The 18164-nt window shown below is 45.2% G+C and overlaps 2 protein-coding genes across 2 annotated transcripts; one reads left to right on the forward strand and one right to left on the reverse strand.

Moving 5' to 3' along the window:
- Positions 1–539: 539 nt before the first annotated feature.
- On the reverse strand, positions 540–1437 carry LOC124695316 (citrate-binding protein-like). Its single transcript, XM_047228173.1, has 2 exons — positions 1147–1437; positions 540–923 (listed from the first exon to the last, which is right to left on the reverse strand). The coding sequence occupies exons 1-2, from the start codon at positions 1435–1437 to the stop codon at positions 540–542; spliced, it is 675 nt and encodes a 224-aa protein (XP_047084129.1).
- Positions 1438–10491: 9054 nt separating this feature from the next.
- LOC124695317 (citrate-binding protein-like) lies at positions 10492–11283 on the forward strand. Its single transcript, XM_047228174.1, has 2 exons — positions 10492–10782; positions 10900–11283. The coding sequence occupies exons 1-2, from the start codon at positions 10492–10494 to the stop codon at positions 11281–11283; spliced, it is 675 nt and encodes a 224-aa protein (XP_047084130.1).
- The last annotated feature ends 6881 nt before the right edge of the window (positions 11284–18164 follow it).

An 18164-nucleotide genomic window follows, 5' to 3' on the forward strand; every position in this document is an offset into this window, starting at 1 on the left:
TATATTACACAATTAATGAGTTTACATATTTTTGTTGTTTGGTGGATCATGTGGCGTACCTAGACTGCTCCTTGCATTGTAACATGATCTCAACTATTTATGCTTCCATAGTATGGTCACTCTCTTTGTTGCTCATGCACTTCAAAAGTTGAATTCGGCAATAAAAGAGAACAATACAAGAACATCCAAACAAAACAAAAACCAACATAATCTGAGAAAGACTGTTCATCAATCTGGTCGAACATATGTCCTAACGAAATAACTCCGGAGAAACCACAGATACCACGAGGCAAGCCGTGCTGCCTATCTAGTTGGGTCGAAGTGGAGCATTGGGACATACACGGATTGTCATATATACGCCAACTCGTTGTATATATACATTAAAAAGAACATGCATGTATATACATACTACTTGCGTCATATATGCATGAGAGCAAATATCCACGCAAATTAATAAGAAATAGATATCAAAATAAATGTGAACAAAACATATAATATGGCCACTCCAGCAATATACATATATGCTAACATAACCAATTCTAGTGTTTCTTGAGAATCCTCACGTCCTTCCAGTGAGACTCCATGCGGTTAGAGTCGTGGCGCTGCGCATACACGCCGAACTTGAAGTAGTGTGTGTTGCTACCACGGCCATTGACATGCAGCTTCTCCTCACCATCGATATACACAGTGAGCTTGGACGCTTCGACGTCATGAACCACATTCAATTTAAACCACCGGTTGTAGATGTTGTCCTCGACGAGCTGCCTGTTGTAGTAACGCAGAGCACCGTCGTAGACGTGTAACATGAGCGTGCTGGCCGCCTCACTAGCTCCAAACACCTGCATGATGCACACACCTGATGTGCCGGAGGGGACATACCCATAGCCCTCGAACTGCCACACGCCCGAGCTATAATCGTACCCCTGCAGGTAGAAGAATATCGAAAGTAACATATCAGCAATTAAGTAGATCTTATACCGAAATATATATTCAATAATTATATTAGTTATGTCGTTGGTATTTTTTGATAAATGAATTTTTACTGAATCGAAACCCGCATCAATACATAGAAGCATAAAGTTCAACACTATACCCCTACATAACAAAGATGCACTCAACCGAAAGTTATGTCGGTAATTAACTTACAGACATCTTGATCTCTGTTCTTGGCATGGTGTGGCTCTGGCGGGCGTGTGGCTTGTCGGAATAGAGCACCCACAGCTTGCGCACAGTGCCGTCGAAGCTGTATCGTGCATCGCTTGCCTCGTCGTACGGTCTCTGTAGCTCAAAGTTGCTCTGGTCAAGGCTCACAGCCGTAAACCCGCTCGTCGGGTCGGAGATTTTGGGTGCCCGTGCGCTCCTCGCCGCGACACACGACGATGACACCATGAAGATAATCATAGACACACTAACCCAAGACAAAGCATGAGGAGCCATCTGTACTTTATATGTCTGTAGTTGCTGCTTCGCCTTCTATAGTTGTCTGCCGTTGCAGAGGCTTGTGGTGAGATGTGAGACTAATCATCAGCTTCCTGTGGTTTATATAGTTCTTGGGTCCGGAACTCTGTATACTTGGAGAGATTTCTTCTCTAAACTCGAGAATTGACAGCTTAAGTAATTAAATAGTACTCAATAGTGATGTTTACAAATAGAGCATACGTTGGGTAAAATGCGATGGATTTTTCTATGAACTGACCACTAGTTAGTATAATATTCATTTCTTGTGCGTACACGATGACATTGACTGAGTAGCTAGCCAGTTTAGATTAGATTTGTTTTTAGCCTGCATCAACCTAAGTTGATTTCTTCTCTTCTGGATGCATCGTTGAGTGCTCCCTTTGAGCCTCGAAATTACATGCGATGCTGAACCGGCTCGCTATATATCCAAAATAAACACCAGATCGTACGTTCTCCAGAATAATTAAGAAGTTCCATGGATTAGTAACTTAAAGTGATTCATTAGAACTTTCTGGAGGCTTTTGAAAAATGCAAGATCGATGCATGTATATATCTATAAAAATTAAAGGCAAAAAAAAACGACTACCAGCTTGTATGCATATATATGTAGCACAGTAGCAGTGATCGATGATCTCTCCTAAAGCTAGTACCATAGCACTTTTGTGGATGCATATTGCATGCTGGATCAAAACGCAGGCAGAGACGCCGGCCCGCGTACGCCCATGGCCCCGTGAAAAGTTAAAGTTTTTGTATGGCTGCACTTTTGTATTGAAAGTGTTCGATTGAAGAGGCGGTAATTAGCATTGACGGCACGTTGTTATTTTCGTGTTATGGACGGTAATTCAAACGGTGAAAGTGTTCTTCCGCGTGCCTCGTGAACGACACGGCAGTTTAATTTGGGGGAAGGGTTTGAGCTGTTCACAGCTGTATGCACCGGATCGCCCACATGTAACAGCTGGATCTGAAGTTGTTGCAAACTCTAAAAGACTGTAATCAACCCGTCGTATGGTTTACGACGTGAAATGAGAATAGACAGAGAATATCTTGTAAGATAAGATAATTGTGCCTTCTTCCCAGTCTGCTACATTCAGGCCGGGTCCATAATACCATAGCGCGTGAAGGGTGAACCGCATCATGGCTGAGAAAATTACAAAAAACCACCACATATCAGGCAGTAGTTTCAAAAAACCACCACTTTACGATTTTTTTTCAAAAAACCACCACTCTACAGGTAACACGTAACACATAGCACTGATTCCACTCTGATGCTGGTTTAATCGCCAAACTGACATGTGGGTCCCACTGTCAGGCTGACGTGGCAACTGATTAACGCTGAAGGGAGAAGCACCATATATTGGTTATAGTTCTGGACTTATTTGTAAATTTTCTTTTTTTCCTTTTCCTTATTATTTTCCACCACATCCTCATCGTGCGTTGACCGCGCTGGCCCGTCCCGCCATGGCCGGCGCTCGCCCGTCCCGCCATGGCCCGTCCCGCCCGTCCTGCCATGGTCGGCGCTCACCCGCGCTGGCCCCGCGCCCGCTCCGCCAGCGCTCGCCCGTGCTCACCACGCCATGGCTGGCGCTCACCCGCGCTCGCCCCGCGCGGGCCCTTGCCAGCCCTGGCCGTCGCGCCCTGGCGGGACCTCGCCCGTGACGCCTGGCCGGAGCTCGTACCCATGCCCCCGAGCCCGCCTGCGTCTGCCGGAGAGGAGGACGGGCCTGCATGCGCCCTTACCGCCAAGCCGCCGTCGTCGCGGAGAGGCCTTGCGCCGCATGGTCTGCCCGCATCTCCGCCGTCGGCTGGCCGTAGGCATCACTGGAACCGGCCCCGACGGCTTCGGACGACCCGGAGATGGCCTGGCGCCCGCGCGAACTGTGCACGGTGGAGAATGGTGAGGACGGCGACGCAATTGCGACCTACCGGAGCGGAGGAAGACGAACACGGCGACGGCGGCAGACAGTATCCCGTGCCGATTCCTTCAGTAGGAACGACCTTTGTGTCGTGGAGGAGTAAAATGACATAGTAGCTGGTCTCCGCGTGGTCTACAGATACGGGAAGGAGCATGATGCCGACGGCGGCGCGCTCCGAATGCCGTTCGCGTTCTCGACCAACAGAGGAGAAGAGAGAGGCCACTTGGGGCCGGGATGAAGGTCACGACTAGGTAGGTCAAGGGCGCATGCATAGCCGAGTTGGGACGGGTTGGAGCTCGGCGGACGACAGCGACGCTCGTAGCTCGGCGGACGACGGCGACGCTCGTGCTGCAGATCGACGGCGGCGCTCGTGCTGCAGATCCCCGGCCTCCCCTGACGCCCTATCGCCTCCACGCCGCCGCTCTCCACGCCGGAGCCGGAGCTCGCCGCGACACGCCCGCCCCTCGGCCCCTGCCCAAGCCGGAGGTCGCCGCAGCCCGTCCCGTGGATAGACAAGAAGGAGTCTGGAGGGAGAAGAAACTGACAGTGGGCCCCACGATAACTTACAAAAAAACCCAATATTTTGCAACCCTTCATCGATGTCCTCCGTTGACCGTTTTTGACTGCCACATCAGCCTGACAGTGGGGCCTAGATGTCAGTTTCGTCATTAGACCAGCTTTAGACAAGGATTAGTGCTTTTTGTTACTTGTTAGCGCTAGAGTGGTGGTTTTTTGAAACATTTTCGTATAGTGGTGGCTTTTTGAAACATCTGCCTGATATGTGGTGGTTTTTTGTAATTTTCTCATCATGGCTCGAATTTGTCAAACACGACAATGAGATGAGAACAGCGCTTGAGTCCACGCTGGGTTTCGTGTTGATTATATAGGCGCATAGGCCGGGAGTTTACAAGAGGAGGGCGAGTCGGTCGGGCACAGACCAGGAGCCCGACTCGAACTCAAAACACATATAACGTGTTCAGAACAAACACGTACTAAACCTTCTAACACCCTCCCTTAATCTAAATCTTGTGAAAGGTTTAGATTACGTTTAAACTCATTTAACTGGAAGTGCCTTTGTGAAGCCATCTGCAACTTGATCCTTACTTGAAATGAACTTGATCTCTAGTAGATTCGCAGCAACCGTCTCTCTGACAAAGTGAAAATCAATTTCAATGTGTTTAGTTCTAGCATGAAACACAGGATTTACAGACAAGTAGGTAGCACCTAAATTATCACACCAAAGACATGGCTTCTCCTTTAGCTTTACACCAAGTTCTCTCAAAAGAGCTTCAACCCAAATTAACTCTGTAGTGGCATTTGCCAAGGCCTTATATTCAGCCTCGGTACTGGATCTAGACACGGTAGCTTGTTTTCTGGCACTCCAAGAAACCAAGTTGGTCCAATAAATACAGCAAAACCTCCAGTAGATCTTCTGTCATCAATAGAGCCTGCCCAATCTGCATCAGAAAAGGCACTAAGAAGTGTAGATGATGATTTGACAAATGTAATTCCAACCTTGGAAGTATCCTGAATATATCTGAGAATGCGTTTAACAGCTGACCAATGCTCAGTGGTTGGTGCATGAAGAAACTGACAAACTTTATTCACAGAGTAAGAAAGATTTGGACGTGTCAGTGTCAAATACTGTAATCCTCCAACAATGTTGCGATACTGAGTACAGTCATCAGGACCCAAAGGTGTGCCATCAGTAAGAGATAATTGTTCTGTAGAGGATAACGGTGTAGGCGCAGGCTTGCAGTCCTGCATACCTACTTTAGCAATCAAATCTGTTGCATACTTCTCTTGAGTTAAAATCAATCTATCTTGCACCTTTTTAACCTCAATACCAAGAAAGTAATGAAGATCACCTAGATCTTTAATGGCAAAATTTGCATTGAGATCTTTAAGCAGAATGTCAATTGCATCATCAGAAGAGCTTGTTACTATAATATCATCAACATATATCAGCAAATAAATAGTGATACTAGCTCTGTTATAAAGAAATAATGATGTATCAGCCTTTGATGGAACAAAACCAAGATCACTCAATTTTGAACTCAGCCTAGAGTACCATGCTCGAGGTGCTTGTTTTAATACATAAAGAGCCTTGTCAAGTTTGCAAATATAGTGCGGAGCGTGAGGATTTTCAAAACCTAGGGGTTGTTTCATGTATACCTCCTCTTCCAGAACACCATGTAAAAACGCGTTCTTGACATCTAGCTGCCGTAGACTCCATCCACGAGAAACAGATACGTACAGAACAATCCTGATAGTAGCAATTTTAACTACAGGACTAAAGGTATCCTCATAATCAATGCCATACCTTTGTTTAAAACCCTTTGCAACAAGTCTTGCCTTGTATCTGTCAATAGAGCCATCTGCTTTCCTTTTAATACGGTATACCCACTTGCAGTCAATTAAATTTTTACTTCTGCTGGGTGGAACAAGATGCCATGTCTTGTTGTCAATCAATGCATCATATTCTTCTTGCATTGCTTGCTGCCACTTTGAATCACTTTGAGCTTCAAATAATGTACTCGGTTCTCCTGTAGATGAAAACATGCCATATCTAACAGTACCATCAGTATACTTCTTTGGATGTCGTATACCTTTTTGAAGACGTGTGCTGACGCCAACATGCTGAGTAACAACAGGTTCTGGAGACGGTGACGGTGATGATTCTGATTCATCAAAATTTCCATCAATATTGTTGCCAGAATTTTCTTCAGTTTCTTCAATTTCTTCGGGTTCATTTTCCCCCCCAGCTGCTGTGGCCACAGAAGATCCTGAAAGAACATCTGCAGCAGACAGAGAGCCAGGCGAGGGTGGCGACAGCGACTGGCTGGGAGACGCGCTGTCGGAGACGTCGGCTTCACCCGGGGACCGACCGCGCGCCCCTGCGCCAGGTGGCGGAGAACCAGTGGCGGAGGGAGGCGGGGACCGCGAGGGCGTGTGATCGCCACGCGCCTGCTCGAAAGACGCGCGCGACGGAGCTCTGCCGCGGCGACGCGAGTACACACGCAGCGCGGGAACAGCCGGATCTTTCTCGGGCTGCGGTTCCTCGGACTGACCAGTGCAGGGAGAATGTCTGGGCGAATCTTCTTCGGGATCAACGCCCAGTTCGTCATCTAATGCAGATTGCTGAAAACGAATTTCTGCACTATTTTGAGTACCGTTTGAGCTGCAATATTCTTCAGCTGTTTCTGCAATCTGCTGTGCATCAGTAATAGGAATAATAGGCACATGGTTAGCAATATTTTGTACACCCTCATTTGTGGAAGTTGGAAGAAGCAAGATTTGTTGTTTGAGAAGAGCGCCGGCATTGGGATGAAGGGAAGCAAAAGGAAACACATTCTCATCAAACACAACATCACGTGAGATATAGATTCTGCCCGTAGAGATATCAAGACGTTTTACACCTTTGTGCGTGGGACTATAGCCAAGAAAAACACACCGTTTAGATCTAAAAGCAAGCTTGCGCTTGTTGTAAGGACGAAGGTTGGGCCAACAAGCACAACCAAAAGTTCTAAGGGCATCATAATTTAGTGTGACATCAAGGAGACGTTCTGTAGGGGTGTCAAAATCAAGAACCTTACTAGGAAGTAGATTTATGAGAAAGGTGGCAGTGATAAAAGCTTCATCCCAATATTTCAAGGGCATAGAGGCATTGGCAAGTAAAGCTAGACCCACTTCAACTATATGATGGTGTTTTCTCTCAGCAGAACCGTTTTGTTGATGAGCATGAGGACATGAAACATGATGAGTGATGCCAACTTTTTGAAAGAAACTATTTAATTTCTCATACTCGCCTCCCCAATCAGTTTGCATAGTAATGATTTTTCTGTCAAACTTGCGCTCAACATATTGCTGATAATTAAGAAAGGCTTGATAAACATCAGAACGTTTCTTAAGCAAATATATCCAAGTAAATTTACTGAAGTCATCAATAAAGCTTACATAATATGCATGTTTGCCCACAGACAAAGGAGCGGGACCCCATACATCAGAGAACACTTGCTCCAAGGGAGCATGAGAGACACTAGATGACACAGGATATGGCAACTGATGACTCTTAGCTAACTGACAAGAATCACAAACATATGGGGTACTATCTGGGGTGTAAGCTATTTTATTTCTCCTAAGAACTTTCTGAACCACAAATGAAGAAGGATGTCCTAAACGTCGATGCCATGTAGATGGAGATGGCTTTATTGAGAAGAAGGCATGCTTGGAGGTCTCGTGAAACATAGGCACCAAAGGATAGAGACCACCATAGCAAGGGCCTCTAAACAGAGTTCTTCGAGTTGCTTGGTTCTTGATTAAGAAGAAGAAAGGATGAAACTCAATAAAGACATGATTATCAAGAGTAAATCGATGAATAGACAAAAGATTTTTGGATGCATGTGGAACAAGAAGAATATTTTTAAGATCAAAGGAACTATGAGGAGTACGCAATATTGAATCACCAACATGACTAATGTCCATACCTGTGCCTTCAGCAGTGCGGACCTTGTCTTGCCCGTTGTATTTGTTGGCGATGAGGAGCTTGCTTAGCTCATTCGTGATGTGATCAGTAGCACCAGAATCAGCATACCAGTTTGTATCAACACCATATGGGGCAGCATCAAGGTGAGCAGCAGCAAGGCGAGCCGCCTTTTCAGTATCATCTCTCTTCTTCTTGTCATCAGAATAGCGCCACCAACAATCGTTGGCAGCGTGTCCATGCTTCTTGCAGATTTGACACTCGGTGTCAACATATTTGGTAGGTGTACGATCAGAACGCCGTCCACCACCATCATTGCGCCTATCACGGCGATCATCACGCCTATCTCCACGACGGTCATCATCACGCCTATCTCCACGGCGATCATCATCACGGCGCCAGGTGCGATCATCAGTGCGGCGCTCATCACGGAGCCAGTCACGGTCATGGTCATCATCTTGATAGCGGTCACCCCCTCCACCACCTCCACGGTAGAAGATATCAGGGCTGCGACCACGGGGAGGTGAAGAGCGTCGAGGAGGGGTGCGGCCACGGGGCCTATCATAGCCACGACGGGCTAGATTGGCCGAGGAGACAAAGCAGCCGTTTTCTTCAATGCCATTGCGCATATCATATCCACACAGTTGCTCATAAAATTCATCAATGGTGGTATCATTATTGCCATTAACAGAGGTTATCAGTGAGTTGTATTCTCCCTTGTCCAGCCCATGAAGAAGATAGCCCAGAAGTTCATCGTCTCCAATGGATTTTCCAAGAGCAGAGAGCTCAGAAGCAAAGCCCTTCATCTTGGTGAAGTACTGATCAGCGGTCATGGTGAGTTTCTTGGTGTCATTGAGCATCTCACGCAGATGTTGAGCCTTGGTTCGAGACGCTGTTTTGAACATGCTAGTGATACCGGCCCAAGCTGCAGCTGTGGTGTCCATGTTCAGAACATGCGACAGAATTTCAGGTGACAACAAACTCCGAAGGAAACGCAGCACCAGTTGATCTCGAGCAATCCAGGCAACATAAGCAGGGTTCTCAACTTGGATCTTCTTCTTCTCAGAATCCTCCACCTCAATGATCTTGACAGGAGCACGGTCAGAACCATCGAGAAGGCCCATGACGTTAGCCCCACGGAACGCCGGAACGATGAGAGCCTGCCATAGGAGATAATTGCTCCGAGTCAGCACCTGGGTTGGCGGACTACCCAAGGCAGTGGCCAGGCCAGAGGTCGACGACGAGGAACTCATGGTTTTGGAGATGGGATCGGACTAGGGTTTTGGTGGGGGTTGTTGGGATGTGTCTGGGGTTCTTGGGATTTGTTTGTAGGAGGTGCGGCGGTGCTGGGCAGCGACGGCGGCACGATTGTCTGGTTGTAGAGATGCGGCAGCGGCGGCTCTTGCGGCGGCGACTGCAGCGATCTTGGTTGTCTGATTGTAGGTGTTTGTGTTTTTGTGTTGTGGCGACAACAGAGAGAGCTCTGCGGTGGCGGTGATGTTGGTTGGGATGCTATGCGGCGGCGGCGGCGACTCAAGGAGAGAGGCAGCGGCGGCGGCAGCTAGGTCTTGAAGAGGAGCCGCTCTGATACCATGTCAAACACGACAATGAGATGAGAACAGCGCTTGAGTCCACGCTGGGTTTCGTGTTGATTATATAGGCGCATAGGCCGGGAGTTTACAAGAGGAGGGCGAGTCGGTCGGGCACAGACCAGGAGCCCGACTCGAACTCAAAACACATATAACGTGTTCAGAACAAACACGTACTAAACCTTCTAACAGAATTATCACCGACTTATGCTAGATCAAGCAACCTGCCGAGATTTTATTGTTTCAACCTGGGATCACTCCCCTTTCCATTAATTGCTCAACGGAAATACAAGGTTCTGTTTGATGCGATAGCAAATTCGTTACTAAAACTGAGCCTAAGTTAGTGTAATATGCATCAAGCAACCTGCCGAGATGGGAAAGCAAATTCGTTACTAGTAATAAAAACTGAGCCTGTAAGGCTGTAACCCCTAGGTTCCAGAGGTTCATTACAACTGAGATCTTGCATTTTTCAGAAAACGTCTAACAAAATCGATCTAAGTTACCATACCATAAACCGTTGTTTTCAGACCACTCAGATGTTGAATTTGTCATTAGCGAGCAGATTCAGCTGGGAAGGTAATTTCGAGGCTGAAAGGGAGGACCCATCGAAGCATCCAAAAGAAAGGCGAAACCTCTATTCACTCACGCAAATGCTGGCCGAAAACAAATCAAATCAAAACTGGCTAGCCACAGTCAACCTCATCTTGTACGTACTAAAAGGAACATTCAACTGACTACTGATCACTTAATCCATGTTCAATTCAGCACACTTCGGAAAAAAAAAGCCATGTTCAATTCAACACACTTGTTCAACGTATCCTCCTTGTGTAACTGTAAACATCAAGAGTGCTTAATTAAGCTATCAATTCTCTACTTTGGAATAGAAAAGCTGTCAATTTCTCCAAGTATAGGGAAATCCGGGCTCCAGAACTATATAAGCCACATAGAACCTCGGTAGTCCCATATCTCATTACAAGCCTCTACATCGAGGGACAAGTAGACAACTGAAGAAGGCAGAGAGCAGAAGTCACACACATATAAAGTGCACATGGCTCCTCATGCTCTGTCTTGGATTTGTGTGGCTCTACTTGTCGTGTTGGCATCTTCTTCATACGTTGGGGCAAGGGGCGCCCGGGCACCAAAAACCACCAACCCGACGGATGGGTTCACGGCAGTGAGCCTCGAAGAGAGTAACTTTGAGCTGCAAAGACCATACAACGAGGCGAGTGGATCGCGGTATAGCTTCGATGGCACCGTGCGGAAGTTGTGGGTGCTTTCCTCTGACAAGCCTCATGCCCGCCAGAGCCACACCAGCCCAAGAACAGAGATCAGGATGGAAGTAAGTTACTTACCAACATAATTAGTAGTCATTATATATTCTTGTATAAGATGTAGTGATCGTTACATTTTCTTGTACGATGGTATACATTAACATTACTTATTCTTCTACATGTAGGGATATGACTATAGCTCAGGCGTGTGGCAGTTCGAGGGGTACGGCTATGTCCCCTCCGGTACATCGGGTGTGTCCATCATGCAGGTTTTTGGAGGCAGTGAGACGGCCACCACACTCATGTTGCATGTTTACAACGGCGCGTTGCGTTACTATGACAGGCAACTCGTTGAAGACAACATCTATGACCGTTGGTTTAAATTGAATGTGGTCCATGACGTCGAAGGGTCTATGCTCACCGTGTTCATCGATGGCGAGGAGAAGCTGCGTGTGTCCGGCCGGGGTGGTGATTCACACTACTTTAAGTTCGGAGTGTATGCGCAGAACCACGACTCCAGCTTCATGGAGTCTCGCTGGAAGGACATCAAGATACTAAAGAAAGATTAGTATTAGTAAATTAATGACATGTTAATTAATTATGTCTGCGTATATATGTATGTTGCTGGAGAGACTATGTTTGTACATTAGGATTGCATTATTTATTGTTATGTGCATAGGAGGATTAATATCTATCTTTATGTATGTACATATGGTGGAATATTCTTTGTAAATGTGTGGTTATTAATGTTTGGTAGAATGCATCTATTTGAATCACCCCGGCATGTTATGATTGTTGCCTTACCAGTCTCTCAATGATGTCTAGTTCATTTTATTTAGATTTTTCAAATACTACTCCCGATCTAGTACAAAAAAATATGAACTAGACTCAAACAGCCCAAATCCGCGTCAATATAGGAAAAAACATACTATATAAGAAAATAAACAAGATCAATAGTAGTGAAATAACATATTGTATTATTTTTATAACGGAAAATATTGGACAAGAAAATAAACAAGCTCACAAATTGTTTCATTGACATGTTCCATCTCCATCATATTGCATATTTTTTTAAGCCCAAACTAATGCACTAACTAACGCAGGCTAGATTTATCATTGGGCCAGGCCTTTTCTATCACACACCATCTCTATTTGGGCCTAGCCTATTCCAACACTAGTCGTCGTGCCAGGGCCCAACAATAACCTTTGATTTTTTTATTCAATACTGATGATCTCAAAAACAAACCAAAAACAGATAAAACTTGACCGAATTCGTGTTGCCCTTTATTCAAGTCTAATCCACACATCAAATCATCCATATCATTAGGGTTAAAAAGCTTGGAGAATTAAACAAACATTGCTTACAATGCCTAACGACTAATGATCATCAAACACACAAACCTAAGAGCAATTACACAAACATAAAAAAATAGCAGCCATCACATTTGCATGCTTCTTTAGATCGATAATTTTTCTTAAGTTCTTGCTCAACTTCTTCAAGTTTTCCTTCACTTCCACATCACCCACAGTAGCAACAATGTTAGACCCTATTTTCTCCATCACCGACGGAAAATGGTGCTCCCTATATGTGTTTCCCTTCAAATTAATTGCACCCTCCAGTCGAATCCTATCAATATTTTCATCCCTCTACTCAAAACGACATCATTTCTTAAGATTCTGGAATCAGAAAGATTAACCCTAAATCCCAAATTTCAAATCTAACGACAAAAACCAAAAATTGGCAACGGAGAAATTGTTTGATGAAGATAAGATCTTACCTTCCCAACTCTAGCTTGCTCTCGCATTTCACAAATTCGCGCCCATAGTTTCCATTATCCTCTCCTTCTTAGTCTCGCTTCAGTGACGCGATGCCTGGGCAGTCAAGGCATCCGGTCATCGACACTACGCCATACCTCGGCATGGGGGCGGGGGACTGAAGAGGTGCTCAACATCTCTCTCGCTGCCGGCGTTGCTGCGATTCGTTGTCGGAGAAGAAGTAGAAGAATAATGGGTGGGGAACGGTACGCAATGGGGGCGGCAGAGCACGAGCGCGGGGATGGCTCGGACTCCCGTCTTGTACTAAGACTGAGTTGGATAAGTCATGGGTCACGCTCTAAGGTGGATATGTGGTGAGTCCCGCCCTCGGTGGACAGTCCATGGTCCATGCTAAGGGGGATAAGTCGTGGGTCCCACTCTATGGTGGATATGTGGTAGGTCCTGTGCGCTCAGTGGACAAGCTGAAGGTACCGCGCTGGGGGTGGATAAGTTGTGGGCCCTGCTCGGATCACATTGCTAACATTATCTCTTGCATTAGGCCTTGTGAAACATCGTGCGGAAGCTATTTGTGAGAGAAATGGCGTTCTCCTGACGATACGAATGTAAAGAAATGTCGCATATGAGCTATTGGTCCGACTTTGTGCCCCATGTGTTCAGTCTTCGTACCTGGCACTGTCATATTCGGATGACTTATTGAGTGTGGTGGCACTATTCTAAGGGCATGTACAATGGTGATGACTCAGCTATGTCGTAAGAGGTAGTTATAGGTGATTTTAGTGATGTGGAGGAAAGAGAATGAGGAGAGAGAAGGAGGTTGTCTGTAAAGTTACAGACAGTCTGTAGGCTTCTTACAGACAGCTTACAGATACTATTTTTGTTGTTGTATGAAGGGTGTCTATAATTTATACTCACATATAGCTATGACTAAAAATATATAACTTACAGACAGACAAAACGGCTGTGTGCATCCTGGTTATGCAAAGGCTGGATGTAATTGCTTCTTGAAGTAATAAAGCATCCTTTATCGAAAAAAGATAACTTACAGACAGATTATTGTATACACTGTCTGTATCATTGTCTATAGATGACATGGAGTAGTATTACAGACAGCATCCGTCTAAACCAATGTACATGCCCTAATGTGGCCTGCCGAGAGCGAGATGTGGAGGGAGAAGGACAGGCTGCACGAGTGCTACATGCAGTGACGTTTTTTCCCACAAATTCTTGGTGCCAACTGCCAAGTTGCTGCCGGCAGTTAGGATCGATCGGGGGATAGCTCAGCCCCTCAGCTGAGTGTTCGTCCTACTCATCAATGTGTCAAGCTCCCGTCGCATCCATTAGTTATGCAACCAAGTTCGTCTCCACACATTTTGCTGCAGAACCCACGAACAATGGCACACACTGCTCATTGTAATTTACTGTTTATAGTGACACTTTAGCAGATTGTGTGCTCACATCTTGTCGAACATTGTCGCCGTTTGTGGTAGCCGTGTTTAGCTACTATATATACCATTGTTCCTATGATATGCCGCGCTTTCTTAGCAGATTGTTCCGCGTGTTATGGGCTGATACACTAATCCGACGTTCAGGTCTATTTCTTTTCAGCTTCTAGAAGGGCTTCTTTGAGAATCTATCCTCTCTCAGCTTCTTCCAGAAACCTGTCTCTCAAACCTGTTTAAAGTTCTAATTAGTTTTTCAGTACTAATTTAATTTAGAAGTTCAGATAAATTAGTCTTTCCAATACTAATTTAGAAGCTTTTTAAACAAATTTTATAATTTAAACAAATTTGGATGACAGGCGTCTTGGAAAAGCTGAGCGAAGATAGCTTTTGAGAGAAGCTATCGGAGAAGCCAAAAAAATGTCCCCTCTTAGTCAAGGGTGTTGCGGCTGTCATGCTGCCATACGCGCTACTCTCTCTACAGAACTCCATCTGAGACTTTCTCTGGTCGGTAGATTAACCTATTCAAAGCAGGTCGGATTATAGGATCACCTCGTGCACTTATCAGCGGGATAAGACTGGGTTGGCACGAATCCTATTAATTTTTGAAAGAAAAATAAGAATAAGTTGTAAGCGTTGCCCTTTGCAGTAGCCAAAAGAGCATCGACCTTTTAGCCCCTGCTTGGCAGTGAGGGTGACACCAAGTAAAATGGCTAATGCTTTACAAGTCTAACGCTTTCACAGTACGGCTATTAGAGAGATCGCTTCTGTACTCTGAAATAGTGGGAAAATTAGAAGTCATTGTTAGTGAACAGATAAGCATGGATCGATTGAAACTTTGGGCAGGATGCTGCTGGGCTGACATCTGCAATAGAAGATAACTGACGTTTTTCCCTCTGTACGACAACATTCAGCAGGACAAGTCCCTGCACTGCTGCAGATAACTATATATCCGACTGCAATCTCACATGAATCCAGCATACGACCATGTATCAGAATCAGCATTTGCACATTTGGATATGCGTCTGCTTTTTAGTTTATTGCTTAAGGAGTTTGCACCAGTCATGTATCAATGATTCATTGAATATTTTGCATGACTTCAGTCAATCATTTTGCGAAGAAAAGATTAAGAGAACTAGAATTGCAGTTTTTTCTAGGTCATTCACCCCCCCCCCCCCATCCTTTTCAACTTTACTGCCGATGTGTTTACAATTTTTTTATATAAAGCTGCTTCTAATAACATGATCTGTGGGCTTATGTCGAATGCTATTCCTGGTGGGGTTATTAGTCTTCAATATGCTGATGATACTATCCTCTTCCTTGAGAAGAATATTGATATGGCTAGGCATTTGAAATGGTTATTGACTTGTTTCGAACAGATGTCTGGCATGCGCATTAATTATCATAAAAGTGACCTTCTTACTATTAATGTAGTTGAGGAGGAGGCCAATCTGTTTGCACAGATCTTTGGCTGCAAAATTTCAGATTTTCCGTTTACTTACCTAGGGATCCCCCTTCACTTTTCTAAGTTGCGGAGGGAGGACTTGCAGCCTATCTTAGATAAGATTATGAAACGTATTGCAGGGTGGATGGGTAAGTTACTGTCCTATAGAGGTAGACTCATCCTTCTCCAGTCTTGTATTGCTAGTATCCCTATGTATTTACTATCTTTTTTAAAATTCCCTAAATGGGCTATCAAAATCATTAATTCCCAGATGGCTCATTTCTTTTGGAATAACATGGGTGACTCTCATAAATACCACCTGGCTTCCTGGGACTTGGTTTCCCAAAAAAAAGGAGTTTGGTGGCTTAGGTATCCCGAATATTAGAGAGTTTAACTTGTGCTTGCTTGCTTCTTGGATCAAAAGGTACCATCTGGATAATAATAAGATTTGGAAAACTATTATAGATTATAAATATAATCTGTCTCCAAATATTCTTCGTGCTAACCCTACACATTGTTCTCCCTTTTGGAAGGGAGTGATGTGGGCAGCCTCTCGTGTGGGTTATAAATGGAAAGTGGGTAATGGGCGTAAAGTGCTTTTTTGGGAAGATATTTGGCTTGGCCAATGTTCTCTTGCGATTTTATTCTGGGATCTTTATGTTGTTGTGAATGAACAATCAAAGACAATCGGTGAGGTCTGGGATGGGTTGAGTTAAAATTCTCCTTTAGACGATCGGTTTCTCCCGTTTTGTTCAACAGGTGGCTCGAGTTGGTTGAGCTTATTAAGACAATAAGGTTCTCTGATGAAGAGGACTCTCCGGTCTGGCTTTTCCACTCCTCGGGGACCTATTCTGTTAGCTCTTTTTATGGTATTGTTAATAACGGTGGAGTTATTCCTATTCATACTCCAGCAGTTTGGAAACTTCATGTTCCTCCTCGTATTCATATTTTCCTATGGCTGTTATCCAATGACAGGCTCCTAACCAGAGATAATTTGAGTAAGAGAAGGACTGTTGATGATGATTCCTGTTTATTTTGCAATGAACATGAATCTGCCAAACACTTGTTCTTCGAATGTGTTGTGGCAACGAGCCTTTGGGATGTCATTTCGGATATATTTAAGCTTTCCATTGGCAAATCTTTTGAATCTGTTGCTCGCTGGTGGTTAAGTGATAATAAAAATACAGTGCTTAATATTTTTGCTTCGGCTACTTTGTGGACCTTATGGTCAGTTCGTAATGAAATGTGTTTCCAGGAGCTAAGATGGCCAGGGGTGAAGGACATACTCCGCCGACTCAGATATACGATCAGAAGCTGGCATCTGCTATGCCCGGACAAACATTCTGTGCTCCTGGACGCGAATCTGCTCCTTCAAGATCACCACCATGGGGAACTCCTCCGGATAGCCTGGAACCGACTTCTCGCGAGGGGCTTTCTGGCAAAGATCGGGGAGCTTGTCCTCAGATGATGGAGTAAGAAAATCGTCGACATCAGGAAATGTTCCAGGGGGAGCTCGCTGGAGTTGGTTTTTTACTTTAGAGTTGATCATTTAGGATTCCTTTCCGTTTTGATGCCTGAACAAATGAGATTCTGGTGTTAGCCTGTTGTATTTTTCCGGTCCTGTTATGTGCTGATGGTGTCCCGAAGGTCGCAGCTCGGTTGTAATAAAAGTCTGTGAACAACTTGGTTGCATGCAAATGGAACCTGGGGGGTTCCACCCCCTTTTCATCTAAAAAAAATTCCCCCCCCCCCCCCCCCCAATCCATAATAAGTATCACTGATTTAGTACATCGAAGAAAGTAGTGTTAATTCGTACAATAGTTGAAGGTAATTGGGCACAAGGGGGAGCCTCAGTTTCTCCTGTGATCTACATATACCACAGATATAACATGCATGTCAAATAATGGAGGTTTAACACCTGTGGGCGGTGCAAAGCTATATTCGGTTTCTTTTTTTTTTTTTTGAGAACACAGTACAACGCAGACGCTCACAAACACGCACGTACAAACACCCCTATGAACGCACGCACATTCTACCCCTATGAGCACCTCCGAGGGACCGAGCCGGCATATGTTGAGGTTGACGAAATCAGCACTGGCGCCTCACTGTTGACGGGCACGTCACCTAACACTGAAAGCATAGCGCCGGTTAAATCCTGGAATAAATCCAGGTAAATGCAAACACCCATGTCAAGTCTAGGACTTGAACCTGGGTGGGCTGGTTCCACCACAAGGGACCTAACCACCAGAGCCAAGCTCTGTTTGCAGCTATATTCGGTTTCTTAAATACTATCTCTGTAGCTTTGTCCCCGGCTATACTCGCATAGTATTCAAACATGCTCATAGAGTATGCGGCGTTCCGGAGATGATTACGATCCAGCTAACAAGCTATTTATATTCAGTGTCAATCTGAATCAAGCAGTGGAATCAGTCTGAGAATATCCTCGCGTTCTGACTTTCGAGTTTTGAGTAGCATATTTTGTGGCTTCTTTTACAGTACCTTTTACCACTCCTGAGAAGGAGAGAGGTATGATTTAGTCAATGGCTAGGATTAAGCGATTTAGATTAGGTCCAACAGCCCAACAAACACATAGATCATGAAAAAAAAAGATTTACTACTAGTATTGAGGCCGTCCCCAATTGGCCCAGGTCGTACGTCACAAAAGCCACCGTCATCATCCACACCCGGTCGTCCTGCATGCAGAGCTACCGCCGGCGCCGCCGGAGACCCCTTCCTCCTGCATCGAGGCGGCCGCCGGCGCCGCCATCCAGACCCTCTCCTCCTGCATCGA

The sequence above is a fragment of the Lolium rigidum genome, chromosome 3 (genome assembly GCF_022539505.1).
Source record: "Lolium rigidum isolate FL_2022 chromosome 3, APGP_CSIRO_Lrig_0.1, whole genome shotgun sequence".
NCBI classification, from domain to species: Eukaryota; Viridiplantae; Streptophyta; class Magnoliopsida; order Poales; family Poaceae; genus Lolium; species Lolium rigidum.

Excerpts from the sequence above, each read along its gene's own strand:
- LOC124695316 (XM_047228173.1), bottom strand. The coding sequence starts at position 1,437 with ATGGCTCCTCATGCTTTGTCTTGGGTTAGTGTGTCTATGATTATCTTC. Across the intron at positions 924-1,146 it reads GAACAGAGATCAAGATGTCT|GGGTACGATTATAGCTCGGG; the intron begins GTAAGTTAATTA and ends TTCTACCTGCAG.
- LOC124695317 (XM_047228174.1), top strand. The coding sequence starts at position 10,492 with ATGGCTCCTCATGCTCTGTCTTGGATTTGTGTGGCTCTACTTGTCGTG. Across the intron at positions 10,783-10,899 it reads GAACAGAGATCAGGATGGAA|GGATATGACTATAGCTCAGG; the intron begins GTAAGTTACTTA and ends TTCTACATGTAG.